This window comes from Lates calcarifer, linkage group LG24 (genome assembly GCF_001640805.2).
Source record: "Lates calcarifer isolate ASB-BC8 linkage group LG24, TLL_Latcal_v3, whole genome shotgun sequence".
Lineage (NCBI taxonomy): Eukaryota > Metazoa > Chordata > Actinopteri > Centropomidae > Lates > Lates calcarifer.
Genome location: NC_066856.1, coordinates 7324939 through 7339797, shown reverse-complemented (window position 1 = coordinate 7339797; position 14859 = coordinate 7324939). Strand labels below are relative to the sequence as shown.

Below are 14859 nucleotides of genomic sequence, written 5' to 3'. Positions count from 1 at the left end.
GACAAAGTGGAGAAAGGATGAAGGAAATGTAGAATGCAAGGTAGACAACTGGTAACAATTAAATGAGCATACACCCACCCTGTACTGTGTATGTGTAACTGCCAACATTACTAGGATTATACCAATACAACTTTGTCATGTAACTTTTTTTATTATTATTATTGTTTATCATCAACTGGCCTTTATGTGTCACCATGGGTTTGGGCTCACACTAAGGTTTTCAGCAGTGGAGGAAGTACTCAGACATTTTACTTATATAAAAGTAGCAATACCACAGTGTATACACATTATCACAAATGACAAACAAAGTAACGCAGTTTAAATTTCACTCAAGTAAAAGTACCTCCGAATTAGCAGCAGAAAAAAAAGAAATTCACATATATTTGGGTAGTTTACGGCAATGCACAATGCACAGATTTTTTTCTGTTTGTAAAATCTTAATTTGCGAAGTGACCACTGCCATTGTCAAAAAATAGTGTAGAAAAAAGACCAATATTTCCCTGTTAACTGTAGGTACAGTTGTGAAGTGGCACGACATGTGACAAAATACATTGCAGTTGTATTCAAGTACACTTGTCCCTTCTGAAATACACTCAACCTCTGAATATCGTCCTAAGGTCCCTGTGTTATGCTCTGAGAAGTGTGAGTCACGTAATTAATTTGATTGTCCATTAAATGATCATCTTTAAATATTAACAACATTATTAGAATGTAATAAGAATCTTCAAATTGTTTTTTTTTTTTTTTTTTTTTTTTTTGAAAAAAAAAGTGCTTGAAGAAGCCTATCAATGCTGCTGAATGGGGTTTAGCAGATTTGTATTTAGCTAACGATATGTTCGACAGTTGTGGGAGGGACGGCAAACTCACCATTTAACTCAAGATGGACTCACAAGTCATGGAGCCTGCGCCGTTTTCCTTGAACCGAAGAGCACTGACTAAATCACTTCTTCTATTCCTCTCTTAAACGGTTTGATATAGTTATACTTATTTAAAACCGAACTGAAGCGCACTGAGGTTATACTTTTAATTCGTTTACCTGCCACAGTGTGTGGCTATGCGGACCAATAGCGTTACACTTCAGAGGTCGGAGCGGAAGTTGTTGGCTGTTTGTGCCACTGCAGCAAGTGCCGGTAGCTTTTAGCAAGCTAGCAGCCTTCTCATCGTTCTTCTGCTGATTGTCACGGGGAAGACGAAATATGAGAAGGTTTGGAATACACGAAAGATGAAGCCGGCAAGTCCAGGGAAATTATTTTCACCGGCATCGCCTCTGAAGACGAGGATAAGCTAACGTAAAGAAACCCGGAAGTATTGTTGAAGGTAGCAAGCTTTCTATTGTAGCTTTATTGTTTGGTTGACAAATCAAAGCCAGCGGTGAAATAAGTCGCTAATAGTGATCGTATCATAAACTGACATCCATTGTTAGAATTAGCACTTGTCTTTAGTGGCTTAATGCACGCCAGCTAATCTAATGAGAGCTTCCACGTAAGCTAAGTCGTTAGCAACAGGGTGCTTCATGTAGCCAAGCTAACGTCATACTCTCTGTACATATATTTTTCATGTAATAAATTTCTCATACAATCAATTACAAATCTACAGTGTGGTGGACGTTTAGTTGAATGTAATGCAGCGACTCGGCGTCTTGGACCGGTACAATTTGTTGAGATCAAAACTTACGCTGTAGAGCAGAAATATTTGTTTTCCTCTCATTTATCCTAATATCTAGAGCTAATGACACGACTTGTGTGTAACATAAAGTACATACTGCATGCGATTGAGTAACGGCTGCGATTGGTAATACAATAACAGAGGGAACAACACCAGCTATATTTTAAAACGAAAAACAACATAGTTTCTCTAAATATAGTAGTCAAAAATAACAAATAACAATATGAATGCTTTACATTTCACAATTAATTTTTAAATACATGATATCTGTTGTATCAATCATGTTATTTTGCAGTTGCTGTCTGATCTTAAATAGACTATAGTTAGATGCACTAATGGTCTGTGCATATTCTAAAGTTTTCAGTGACACAGACTGTGTTTAAAAAAAAAAAAGAAGTCACTGGCATTATTGGGGAAGCCTTTACACTATGTTCACTTCATTGCATGACATTGTACATGATAACCATCTGCATATGAAAATGGTACAGGAAGTTGCTTCATCTGATCATTTGAATATGCCTACTTTTATTAATGTTGTCATAAAAATGAGCCTGTAAATAGTCATTATCTTAGTAGAACTCTTAGATGAGATGATGAAAGCTTAACACTGGGCAAAGTTTGTCCTATTCCCCTGTTATTTTCAGGTTTATATAAAGATGTCTCTATCTGCATTGCCAATCTACAAGAATTACGCTGCTCCCTGTTACTAAGACAAAGAATGTGCTTGAAGCTTGAGCAGGACAAAATGATGCCCAAGATGACCACTGATTGATTATCTCTTTATGTTCCCACAGCCAGCCATAAACACAATGAGTGCCAAATATGGCCTGGTGGGCTACAACAGTTCACGGAAGCACATTTCAATCTCCATTCCATCGTCAACAGAGGTGATGTCACCCCACATCAAGTCTGTGGAGGAGCTGAGAGTTCTGGGAATCAACCTGAGCAGCTTCAGCGCCCCCACACAGTTTTTCATCTGTGTAGCTGGGGTCTTCCTCTTTTACCTCGTCTATGGATACTTGCAGGTAACAAAGGAAGAGAGATACACACACACATACACATACATATGCATATGTAGATGTGCTGATCAGCCACAACATTAAACCACTGATAGATGAAGTGAATAACATTGATCATTTTGTTATAATGCAATGTTCAGCTGGGAAGCCTTGGGTTCTTGTACCACCCACCTAAACATTGTTGCAGACCAAGCATACATCCATGGCAACAGCTCTCCCTAGCAGGACAGTGCACCCATCACACAGCAAAACTGCTCAGAAATGGCTCAAGGAGCACAACAAAGAGCCCAAGGCATTGACCTAGCTCCCAGACTCCCCAGATTCCAAGCTGATCAAGCATATGTGGGACCTCCCTATCATTTAGTAGGTCCACTTCATGTTGCCAAATTAACTCTGACCTGTCGGGGCATAGACACAGGACCTCTGGGGGTGTCCTGTGGTGTCTGGCAGCGGATTCTGTGGGTTGTGGGCTGGGGCCTCCATGGATCTTGTTTGTTGTAGTGCATCCCACAGTTGCTTGATCATGTTTTATATATATGTATATATGTATGTATGTATGTATATATATATGTGTGTGTGTGTGTGTGTGTGTGTGTGTTTGTTTGTTTGTGTGTGTGTGCATTTGTGTATATATAAAATGTTGTATTGTTTTACAAATGTAGTTGTGATCCTGTCTATATAACTGGAACACAAATGATGGTGCAGATGGCATCTAAGACAACTCAGATGACAAAGTTTGTATTTCACAAGAATGATGTCATGCCTGCTTTGTGATTCTTTATTCGTCCCTCCCTCCAGGAGTTGATATTTTCTGTGGAAGGATTCAAGCCTTTTGGTTGGTACCTCACTCTGGTCCAGTTTGGATTTTATTCCATGTTTGGACTAGTGGAGCTTCAGCTCACACAGGACAAACGCAGAAGGTACAGCTAATATCATCTATCATTCATTTGCAACTTTGTTTTGTTTCATTTGCAATACTATTGTTTACATTTAAAGGTACTATATGTAAGTTTTTGCCATCACTACATAGCCAACACTAGCGTTTAACAGCTGTTTACTTACCAAGAGCTTCAGCCATCATTGCATTGAGAAGACAAGTTAGAATACACCCTTCTGGGCAGCGATGCTTCTTCATCCTCTCCTGTTGGACTGAGGGCAGACTGGACACTACAGTGACTCACTGTCATAAAGTGTTACTATGAGATGGGACAGACCAAGGATAGCTGGTTAACCTGCTAACTTCAGAGGAAGAAAAGAAGTGAGAGAAATAGAAGTAAAACAAGCGTTATCGTTGGTGTTGCTTTCCACTGTTGGAGACAGATCTTGATAGTTAAAGGAATGAAGTTCGACGCTGCACATTTTTTTCTAGACTGGTTATAAACAGCTGTTAATGGTATAATTGGCTATGCAACAGCAAAACTTACCTTAAAAACTTACTTCTTCCAGGATACCAGGGAAGACCTACATGATAATAGCATTTCTAACAGTGGGAACCATGGGCCTGTCCAATACCTCTCTGGGCTACTTGAACTACCCTACACAGGTCATCTTCAAGTGCTGTAAACTCATCCCTGTCATGATTGGAGGAGTGTTTATACAAGGTCAGCTGATTCTGCTATATATGTATTTCTACACAGACCTTACAGATGCATCTACATACATGTATGTACCTGTACTGGCACTTCTTGGTTTTTTCGTTACATAATTTTGATATTTCAGGCTACGTGATCTTTCATATTATATAATTAATGTGCTGCTCTGTGGCAATTAATATTGCAGCTCTCTCTTTAATCCTCGGTCTTCATCATTCTGGAATCTGAAGTTGTCTGTTGCAGTATATTTACCAATTTCTTTTTTTTCTCAGAATCCAAATTCTATAAAACAAGTTAAACTAAAACTATTTTTATTTGATGGATTTTTAAAAGAATCATTGAAAATGAAGGTTGCATCATTACTCAAAGCACTGATGTTTCGAATTACATGACTTCCTTTGTGAACTTAAAATGAGTTGACTGTAATTATCAGTCAAGAGATTTGGACTTTGGAGAAAGCACGTCTTACACCTCTTTTCAGTCACTGCACATGGTGCCTTTGAAGCAGTGACCACCTTTTAACTTTGGGTACCTCATTTTTACCCATGTCTGTTGTTTTCAGCTGTCAGAGGCCAGTTGGCGGTATTCAGTGTTTCTCCCTGCATTGGTTTCTGTCTGTCCTTTCATCCTCACACCAGGCTTCTCAAGGTTCTGTGTCCTCAACGTCAGACATGTTTTGAGCATTTTTTGCCTTCTTCCGTTTCTCTCTGGATGGATAGATGTGAGGACCGTGGTCCCTCAAGGGCTCAAGTGGAAAACAGAATTTGTTAACTTAGAATGCTAAGAGGAAAGAAAGTGGGAGAGAGGGCAGATGGATGGAGGTACGGGTGTGGGGGCTATATCTGATGTGAGGCCCTTCAAAGGCAAGTCAGGGAATCAAAGCCGACCACAGCCAACCTGATGCTGCGTCCCCTTGTCAACCTCAAGGCATCCATCCATCAGCCTTTTTTTGGAAGGTTCCTTCATCCTGTTGTTTTTTTTCCCCCTCACTTTTTCATTTTCACGCAGCTTTTTTGTGCATTGTTACGTGCACAACCTCAGGAACCTTGAATTGTGAATAGTACCCTTTGTAAAAACTTTTATCAGCGACATTTTTACCTGAATTCAGTGTCAACTTCTTTTATTTAAAAAAGAGATGGAGACATATTTAAACTGTGCAATGGAAGTTTTTGCCAGTATCAGTTTAGATTGCTCACTGGCATGACTATTGCCTGTTTTTCCTTGATTACCTATGTAAAGTCAAAACTGATTTAGCATAATTTGGGAATTTAGGATTTCAGAATTGTATCTAGAGGACATTTTTTTTCTTTACCATAAATTGTTCAATACTTTGTCTTCCACAGGTAAACGCTATAATTTGGCCTGATGTGTCCGCTGCTCTGTGCATGAGTCTGGGACTCATCTGGTTTACGCTAGCTGACAGCAAAGTGGCCCCCAACTTCAATGTCACAGGTAATATCTCTTAGATCCAACAGCAGACACCAGTGGTTTCACAGAAATGCTCTAATACTGTCACTGCTGTCAAACAAATATCCACATCATTATGCTGTATTCTCAAGGTTAGACTGCAAAAATGTGCAAAAATCCTTACCTCATCTTTTTATTTTATTTGTGTTTTAATTTCCATGTCCTAAAAATATGTCTATGTGCATGTTTGTGTGGCATACAGGTGTTCTCCTCATCTCTCTGGCACTGTGTGCAGATGCTGCCATTGGAAATGTGCAGGAGAAAGCCATGAAACTCCATAATGGCTCCAACTCTGAAATGGTACCCTGTTTATAATATAAATATATAAGTACTCAGTAACATATATAAGTCAATTGACAAGTAGATGAGTGCACACAAATATTAAAGATGATGCAGAATATGTAGCTCTGCTTGACTGACATCAAAACCAGACTGTTTCCCATGTTTTGGCTATGAGAATTGTGCTACTTATAATTCTGTTTGATGTCACTGACTGAACATATGGTGATGTGTTGACAGGTGCTGTATTCGTACTCCATCGGTTTTGTCTACATACTGACAGGCCTGCTCTGTGTGGGTGGGCTGGGGACAGCAGTGGCATTCTGCTCAGAGGTGAGTATAGCCTAAGACAATATGTATACATACCCCTGGTACTTCATGCAGCTGCATATAGACTCTGTTATCATAGAGGTCGTTGATGTATTCTTTTGCGTCTTTCAGTTGCAAAACCATACTGGATCTCGATGTCTCTTTTTCAGATAAAGGGGCTAATTTGTTTTTGTTTATAGTCTTATTATAATTTGATGTGTTACTGCTCCTGATAGTTACTTTTTAATTTAGTCATATATCCTTCTCCATCTGGAGGATGTAGTGTTCAGTCATGTTTCCATTTTATGTTTATTATATTATATTTTCTCTTTTTTGCTCTTTTATTCTGTCCTTCCTCCCAGCATCCTGTGAAGACATATGGTTATGCGTTCTTCTTCTCTCTTACGGGTTACTTTGGCATCTCTTTCGTGCTGGCCTTGATCAAGCTGTTTGGTGCCCTGGTTGCTGTAACAGGTCAGAGGAACAGTGTATCAAGATTTCTTTGCTCCTCTCTTTTCTGCCCTTCTTTTTTGCCATGGGGAAAAAAATCATTACAAAAGGGTGGCATGGTTTAAATAAGGACAGAAAATAGCTGTTGTAACTTACAGTATATTTAAAAAATCTTACAACATAATTATATTGAAATCCAAGATGAGACATATCTCTTTGAATACAGTATGCAAGAAAACTGAGCACACCTCTGTGCAGTATAATTAAAATGTAGATGATTCAGAACTACACCAGTTGGAAGTGTAGACTATTTGGTCTTGAAATATAACTGAAAACAAACAAGCTAGGTAGATCACATCAAAAACACAGGCCCCAAAGTGCAACCTCAGCACAACAAGTCAGTTTACCTGTCATCACTGCAACAAAAGTGATTGCACATATGATTTACAGACCTTTTACATGGGTAAGGTTATATGATGACTTGTGAATACCACAGCTCCTTAATTTTGACCTTGCGTATATGTAATGCAGCATCTCCACATGATAAGGAATTGCCGGAACAAGTAGGAAATCAGATCGTGATGACATGTAAAGATTGGAGAGGGTACAAGAGCGAAGAAAATGTTTGCTCACATAACCTTATGAATATTGGGAGCACATTCTTTGGTAAAACCAATATACATTTGTTTGGATCAGATAGGGTCCAGGGTGTTTGGTGTGGACTTGGCCACAACAACCACAGTGACTGCATAGTGCTAACAGTGAAACATGGAGGTGGGAATGTGCTGTTATGTGGCTGCATGAGTGCAAAAGATGTGGGGGAGATGACATTTATCAATGGCACTATGAATGCATGTTTTCCCATACCCAAATCTGAATGAAAAGTTGATTCCCAAGCAGCTTTCACATATGCACCGCAACCCTGAACTTTTCTAGACATTACCCAGAGGAACTGTATGTGTGAACGCAAATGTCCAAATCAGTTTAACCAGACACTAAACAGACGTTACCCCACCAGCTCCCTAGTATAAAGTCTGCGTATTGTCCGATTGAGCTGATGGGTGAATAGGGCCAGTTGTATTCCAGAGACTTCATGGCGAGCAAGTGGGTGTGTTGATAACGTTTCTATCCTTTTTCCTGCAGTGGCATTAAACTGAACTGGTCTCCTGCACGCTCTATCCGGGCGCCACCCCTCCCCTACATCAAACAGAGTATTTTCAGAACATTGTCTGGAGTTCATATATGAAACAACTTCAGTCTTAAGAAGCTTGGCAGGAGAGGAATTTTCCTATATTACAATGGTCACACACTAAATTTTAATGAAGGAAAAAGTAAAAAAAAACAAAAAAAAACTGGCCAAGTATGTCCCCTGATTTTAATTCAATAGAAAACATTTTTAAGTATTTTAAAGTGCAAGATAGAGCAACAGAACCCCTCCAGCAAAGAACAACTGAAAAAAATGATTTGTGAAGAATGATAGAACATTTCTCCACAGATTTGTGGAGCAAGACTGGTATTATCCATGCCAAGGAGGATCAAAGCTGCCATCAAAAATAAAGGAGGACATACAAAATATTAAAAGATAAAAGAATGAAATAACTAATGAAGGATGCACTGACTTTTTTGCGTTTAGTTCTCGAATATGTACCTTTCATTACAGTTTAATTATTCTGTTGTGTCTTTTTTTCAAATTAATTGGCTTCATTCTTCCCGAGTTTTGGCAAAAAACTGTATTGAATGGACAGGATGTATAATTACTTAACATTTTAGTAATTTGAATAGGGGTTTGCTCATACTGGCTAGAAAGTCACATCTGTTGAGCTTTTGTTTCATATTTATAATTAAGCTAGTAAACTAATATAACAAGCACTGATGGTAACATGAATGTTTCACTCCTTTGCAGTGACCACTGGGAGAAAGGCCATGACTATCGTACTTTCCTTCATGTTCTTCACAAAACCTTTCACTTTTCAGTAAGTATTGTCACCTTTTGACTTTGATCAGTTTTCATCTTGTTTAAAATGAGTCTGCAGTGTGACCACTGACCTCTCCTTTGACAAATAAAACTTGATTTGGCTTCCATGCCCCTTGTTTTCATGTCCTCAGTCCATTTTCAGACCTTGGCTACTCTGCTGTTCTTTCTCCTTGTCCTTCACTCTTTTGCTCACCCTTTTAAGTCCCCTGTGCTGTCAAAAGGGTCTCGTTTTTTGCTGTACATCTCCTGCTCCTTTCTGCATCATGACCTTCGATGTGCATACACACTCAAGATACAAAAAACTTTTGTGTTTCTTCATGGTCACCTTCACTCTCCCTCTAGCTGGTGTTTGCCCTCCAATGGACTCATGGTCCCTTTCTTTGCTGCAGTTTACACTTTTTAAACCAAGACATGTATTATCAGTATACAGTATCAGTATCAGTATATTGCTGGTTTGACAAAACACAGCATTTGCTGCGTATACCTTTTTTATAGGAAACCTGGAGAGGATGAAATATAGCTGAGTCACAAGGGACAACCAACCCAAACCTAAATCAACATATGAGGGATAATTGATAAGTTTGTGCAACCACTGAGCTCCTTCTACGTTAGGCCACAAACTTCTCAATCACTCCTTGTAAAGTGTCTTAGTTCCGTGCTGGGCCACCACAACAGCTGGTACTCCACTGGTGTGAATAGAACACAATTTGATATTCTCATTTGGTGTTTTGATTGTGGTCCAACACATCCATTCAAAATCTCCCACAGGTGTTTTAACGGGGTTGAGATCTGGTAACTCATTCATTCATCATTTTTCTACTCCTCAAACCAGTGAGTGGTCTCTCATGGGATATATAGAACCATCTGCATTTGTTAAGTTACTTGACTTAAGGTTTTTCCCCTAGTTCGTCACCGGTTTGTTTTGTCATGCAAACAAGATTTCCCTCCTTTCCCTCTTCATAAAACTTTTGTGAAGCCAATATTTAATTCATGTCAGCTGCACTCCCTTGCTGTGTTTCTTGGCACATTACCTGAAGATCAGTGGAACAGCATGAAACCAATGTCAGGAATGTGTCTCCCATGTAGCCATGTGTATGTGCATGCACGAGAAAAAAAAAACAAGGACCCACTCTTAAAACAGGGCTCCATAGCACTACTATTGGTCAAAAACTCCATAGGGTACCTTTTAAGTAGGACATCTGATAGAAAACTGATTGAAGTCATTCCAAGAGCATTTTGTTGAACCCCACTTTACTTCATACTGTATGTCCAGTTATTAAATAGCAGTAAATAGCATCCACCCATGTTCGCATTTTTAGTCCACTTCATTTCTACCATCTCTTTAAAACATATGACCCCTCTGTCTCTCCCTGCTCAGGTACATCTGGGGCGGCCTTCTGGTGCTCTTTGGCATCTTCTTGAATGTTTACAGTAAAAACAGAGAGAAAATGAAGCTTCCTTCCATCAAGGACCTCAGGAGCTGGCTGCTGACAGGAAAGAAAGTCAGATTTCTCTCACAAAATGTATAAGAGGCACCCACAGGCATAATGGAAGTCCTACACAGGCAGACTGTACATCTTTTCAGATGCAGAGTCCCCCCCCCCACCATCACAGGGGATATACTGAAGCATGTGCCCGAGCTACGGGCCTCATCACCACCAACATTGAGCCAAGGACGGGTTTGCAGGGTTTGACCACCAATCAGCCTCAGAGACAGTTGATATAATTAAACTATGATGGGTGATGGAATCTCTGTATCCTGTCTCTTATCTATCAGTACACCACTGGTGTAGAACTGACTGAAATTACTGTACTTGCAGCAAACTGAAGGAACTATCACTATTTTTAAAAGGGGATCAATGGCTAGTGGGTTCTTGCAAAGCAGTCCTTCAAGCCCCCTCAAGGAACATTCCCAACAAGGAGGACACCACCAAGAACTTTAAGACTTTAAGACAAAAGGGAAGCCAGCGCCTTAGCTAACCAAATCACACAGTTTTGCACTGGAAATGACTCGTACTTAAACCCTTGAGTGGTTGGGGAAAAAAGCGTACATTTTGGAAGGAAAGAATCCAGAGAGACATGTCAATGTGTCACATTAGAAATGAATGTTTGATTGCCATCCTTAAAGAAAATACATATTAAGAAAAAGGCATATTTGTCTCCGCACGTGCCAGAAAGACAGAACAAAGATGTGTTTTACATAATCATTTTCTTGATAAAATTGGCTTTTTTTCATAGTTTATTGATAATTTATAGCTGAATGTGTCCCAAATCATGAAAAATGAGTAATCCGTGTGATCATATGGTGACATTTGGGAATAGAGACATTTGCTCAACTGTACATCACAATGTCAACTACCATTATTTGCTAACCATGTGTTTGGATGAAAGAGTACTGCTCTTTTTACAATAAAACAAACTAAGATGCTTCTCTTAAAGTTCGTCCAGTATTTTCTGTGTGCGTGCGTGTCTCTGTGTCTGTTTGTGCCTGTGTGTGTGTGTGTGTGTGTGTGTGTGTGTGTGTGTGTGTGTGTGTCTCGTCAGCCAGCCCTTATTCTTTCCCCTTGCACCCCTTGGGAGAACAGTTGAAATGTTGCCAAACTGTGTGTGTGTTTATCCATTCAGTGGCCTCAGGCATGTTTGATTAGGAGTCCAGAAAAAAGATAGCACTGCTAGACAGAAAATAAACAGCAGTCTTCACTGTGCCTAGGCTGTTCTATACTTTTGGATATAACCTCTATATGTGTGTGTCACTCACATGAATGTCTGTCTACATTGATGATGCCAGCGATGCATTTGCATGATTGTGTTATAGTAGATGATTGCACACTGAATTCCAGTGTCTTGCTGTCTTTCTCCCATACACTTGTCTTTTACCTAATCTCTGCCTTAAGCATAAATATCACAGTGCACCTGATTTAAATGGGGAAAATGCAATTAAGTGAATATGTAGTCACAGCCCCAGAGACCTCTGCTTGTCCCATCCAAGTCACTGTTTATCATACACTTAAGAGTGTGATCAAAAAGTTCTGAGGCTGCTCCTGATGCAACTAGAGCGCCACGGTAATGTGCATGTAGCAGGTCTAAGCAATAACTTTTGTGAGTCAGTATTCCATGTTGTTTCATTTGATTGCAGATTGGGACCAAAGTCTGCCAGGATCTCCATCAGCAGGCCCAGGATGACCGAATCTCATGTCGAGGATCATCACTGGTGACAAGAGTTGGTCTACAGCTATGGCCCGGATGTAAAACAGCAGTGTTTGCGGTGGAGGAGCCTACAGTCTCCAAGACCAAAGAAGCCGCATCAGGTAAGGAGCCCAACCAAAAACAACAATTGCAGGGTTATGCACCATGAATTTGACCTCCTGGGTCAGAGTGTCAAAGCCAAGTTCTACTGCACTGCTCTGAGGTATCTGAGGGAGGACAGTTTTAAAATGCTTCCATGTTTATTGTATTCACACAGCTTCATTTTACATATGATGTTCAGAAACGTGTCCAATGTTGCTTAGCTTAGCAGCTTTTTGACATCAAATATGTAAGCACATAGCATGAGTCTAAAGATCAAGCTTGTGCAAAACATATGGATAATTGCTCTGAGGTGCAAAGCTGCCAAGTGATGAGAGACACTGATTTCTAATTTTGGAATCCAGTGTTGATTCCGCTGACCATGTAATTCAACCTTCAATGGAGATATGCAAGAAATAACAGAATTTTCACTACAGAGGTGTTTCATTACATCAAGCATGTCCAACACTGAAAATCTGATCAAGGAAGTATTTAAGCATGCCAAGAATACACTGGCAATGTTTGAGAAGTCATTTGTCCTTGATGATCATTTTGTGTGTAAGTGTGTGTCAGTGCCATAGCATGGTGTAAAATGACTTGCCAGCTCAGCAGGAGGCAGCTGAGTGTGGCGCTCTCTGTGATCCTAATAGAGGCCCAGATATTACAGTCTCTCTTTTAGACAGGAAACCTAACGCTACGCCAATTAGTAATTTGGTTTTTCATAAAATTTGGCAGCTTGCATCTGATGACAAACTGACAGAGATCCTCTTTCCTTCAGGGAACCTTTGGTAGTACAGCAGTACACATATGCAAACTGAAGACTGCTGAGTTTTTCTTGCACAGACTGGGAGCATGTAAATCAATTGAAAACAGAAAAAAGACTTGGGAGACATTCTTGTTTGGCTGCAGATTCAGGTTTCACAAAAGCACAAAATGGGAAAAAGATTTTCTTCAAGAAGTCATTTTTTTTATTTATTATTATATACAGCGTCTCAATTAACTACTGTTTTTATATGATTGATGAACAGTAAAACAGCCCATTAGAGGCAGAGAGGTCACGTTGCACTGTTAAAACATTATTTTGTCATTATATACCTTTGATGTGCAGTGAACAGCACTGCCTCATCGCTATGGGAACGGCTGTTCTCTTCCAGCTCCCTGAAAGGTCATTATGGGATGGGAAAGCCCAGTTGACCCAAGGCAAAGTACATCATTTGTCTTTTAGCACCAGGAGAACACACCTAACAAAGCAGGCTGACCCCTGTTAGAATGCTGAGGATTTGGGCCATTTTTCAAAGCCACATAGGAATATAACATCCACTGAAGTCAGCTGTTATTTATTATTAGACAAACAATTTTATTTTTTAAATCATCAGTTGCTTTAGGCATTGTAGTAAGCCTATGAAATGGTAAGAATGTGAATGTGTGGAATTAATTTATAATTAGGGGATATCCTGTTCGATCTAACAAAATGTGTCAGGTTTATAATCTCTGCAAATACTTTGCTATAAAATACGTGATCCACTTCAGATAGGTTGCTGTATAGTATGTGGTCCGACCTCGAATCGCTACAGCAGGGAGGGCTGGCAGCCCATTCATTATGGGTGCAATCGGTTCATTGGGGACGGCAAGGTGGCTAGGTGAGGGATACGCAGCTGCTCTCTTGGAGACATGTACGCACACAGTGGGTCTCTCTCTCACACACACAATCCCTGTCGCCCTTGGTTAAATAGAGGATGCTCTCACATAACTAGAATATGGCTAAAAGCAGTTGTTAAAAGCAGGTCTTCACATTTTCAAGAAATACTTTGACATTTTTTAGGGAAAAAAAAACTATCCTTTGCTTGCAGAGTGTTAGATGAAAAGATTGATACCGCTCTCGTGTCTGTAGGATAAAAGAAGGTACAGCCAGCAGCTAAGAAATTAACACATTTCATATTGTTTGTTTAATCATAGACATGGAGCCATAGTGACTTGGAATCCTCAACTTGACCAGAACTCAAGTGAAACCAGTTTTCTTACTTCTATTCCAGAAGTAAGAAAACTATTTTTGTTGTTAATATTTATGTTTCTTATTGGGCTCAAATGGACACCATTTGCCATAAGCCCTAAATATATATAATACATATATAATACATTTATAAGATCAGTGGAAAAAATGCTGAAGGAGAAGAACAGAGGCCAGGCTGCATGAGACGTCATGACTACAGCTCTCAATATGATGTGTTAAACAAGATAGTTTAATTAAATGTAACTGTATTTTAATGAGCTGAGATTCACTTCATATATTTTATTAAACACATTAACATTTTTAGTCTTTCCTCATTTATTAAAAATGTTACAACAAATACATGCCTCCTTTTTTCTCTTCTTCCTTAATCTCATTTTTATATCCTTTCTCTCTTCCTTGTACCACTGTTTCTTCAAACCTTCTATCCTTTCTCTTTAATCTCCCTCCATCAGTCCATCTCGCCTCTTTCCCTTTCCTCCTTTCCTCTCCACATCAGCCCCACTCCCCGCCTCTTCCTCCTCCTACCTCAGACTCATTACACCCAACCTACCCATACCCCAGCCTCTGCGAGAAGCTCTCCTCATATAATATGATGGCCATCTGCTAGGCTGAGCCACGCTTCCCAAAAGCCCTGGGGCTAGATGTTTATCTGTCGTCCCCCTCTCAAACTCCTTTAAGGATGCAAAACATATCAGCAATCATCGCCGCTACAATTAGCACAGGTGCTGTTGAGCTGTAAAGTGATCAGGAGAAATGGGAGGAAACATAATTGAAGTGGATTAGAGCGGAGAGGTGGGAGGGAAAAAA

The 14859-nt window shown here is 39.8% G+C and overlaps 1 protein-coding gene across 1 annotated transcript; it reads left to right on the top strand.

Annotated features, from left to right (window-relative positions):
* Positions 1-999: 999 nt before the first annotated feature.
* On the top strand, positions 1000-11194 carry slc35b3 (solute carrier family 35 member B3). The gene is given in 11 exon segments (XM_018677612.2): positions 1000-1317; positions 2460-2690; positions 3483-3604; positions 4131-4285; positions 5620-5639; positions 5641-5728; positions 5946-6043; positions 6263-6355; positions 6694-6805; positions 8685-8754; positions 10135-11194. Coding segments are annotated over 10 exon segments (1125 nt in total). The 5' UTR covers positions 1000-1317; positions 2460-2474; the 3' UTR covers positions 10286-11194.
* The last annotated feature ends 3665 nt before the right edge of the window (positions 11195-14859 follow it).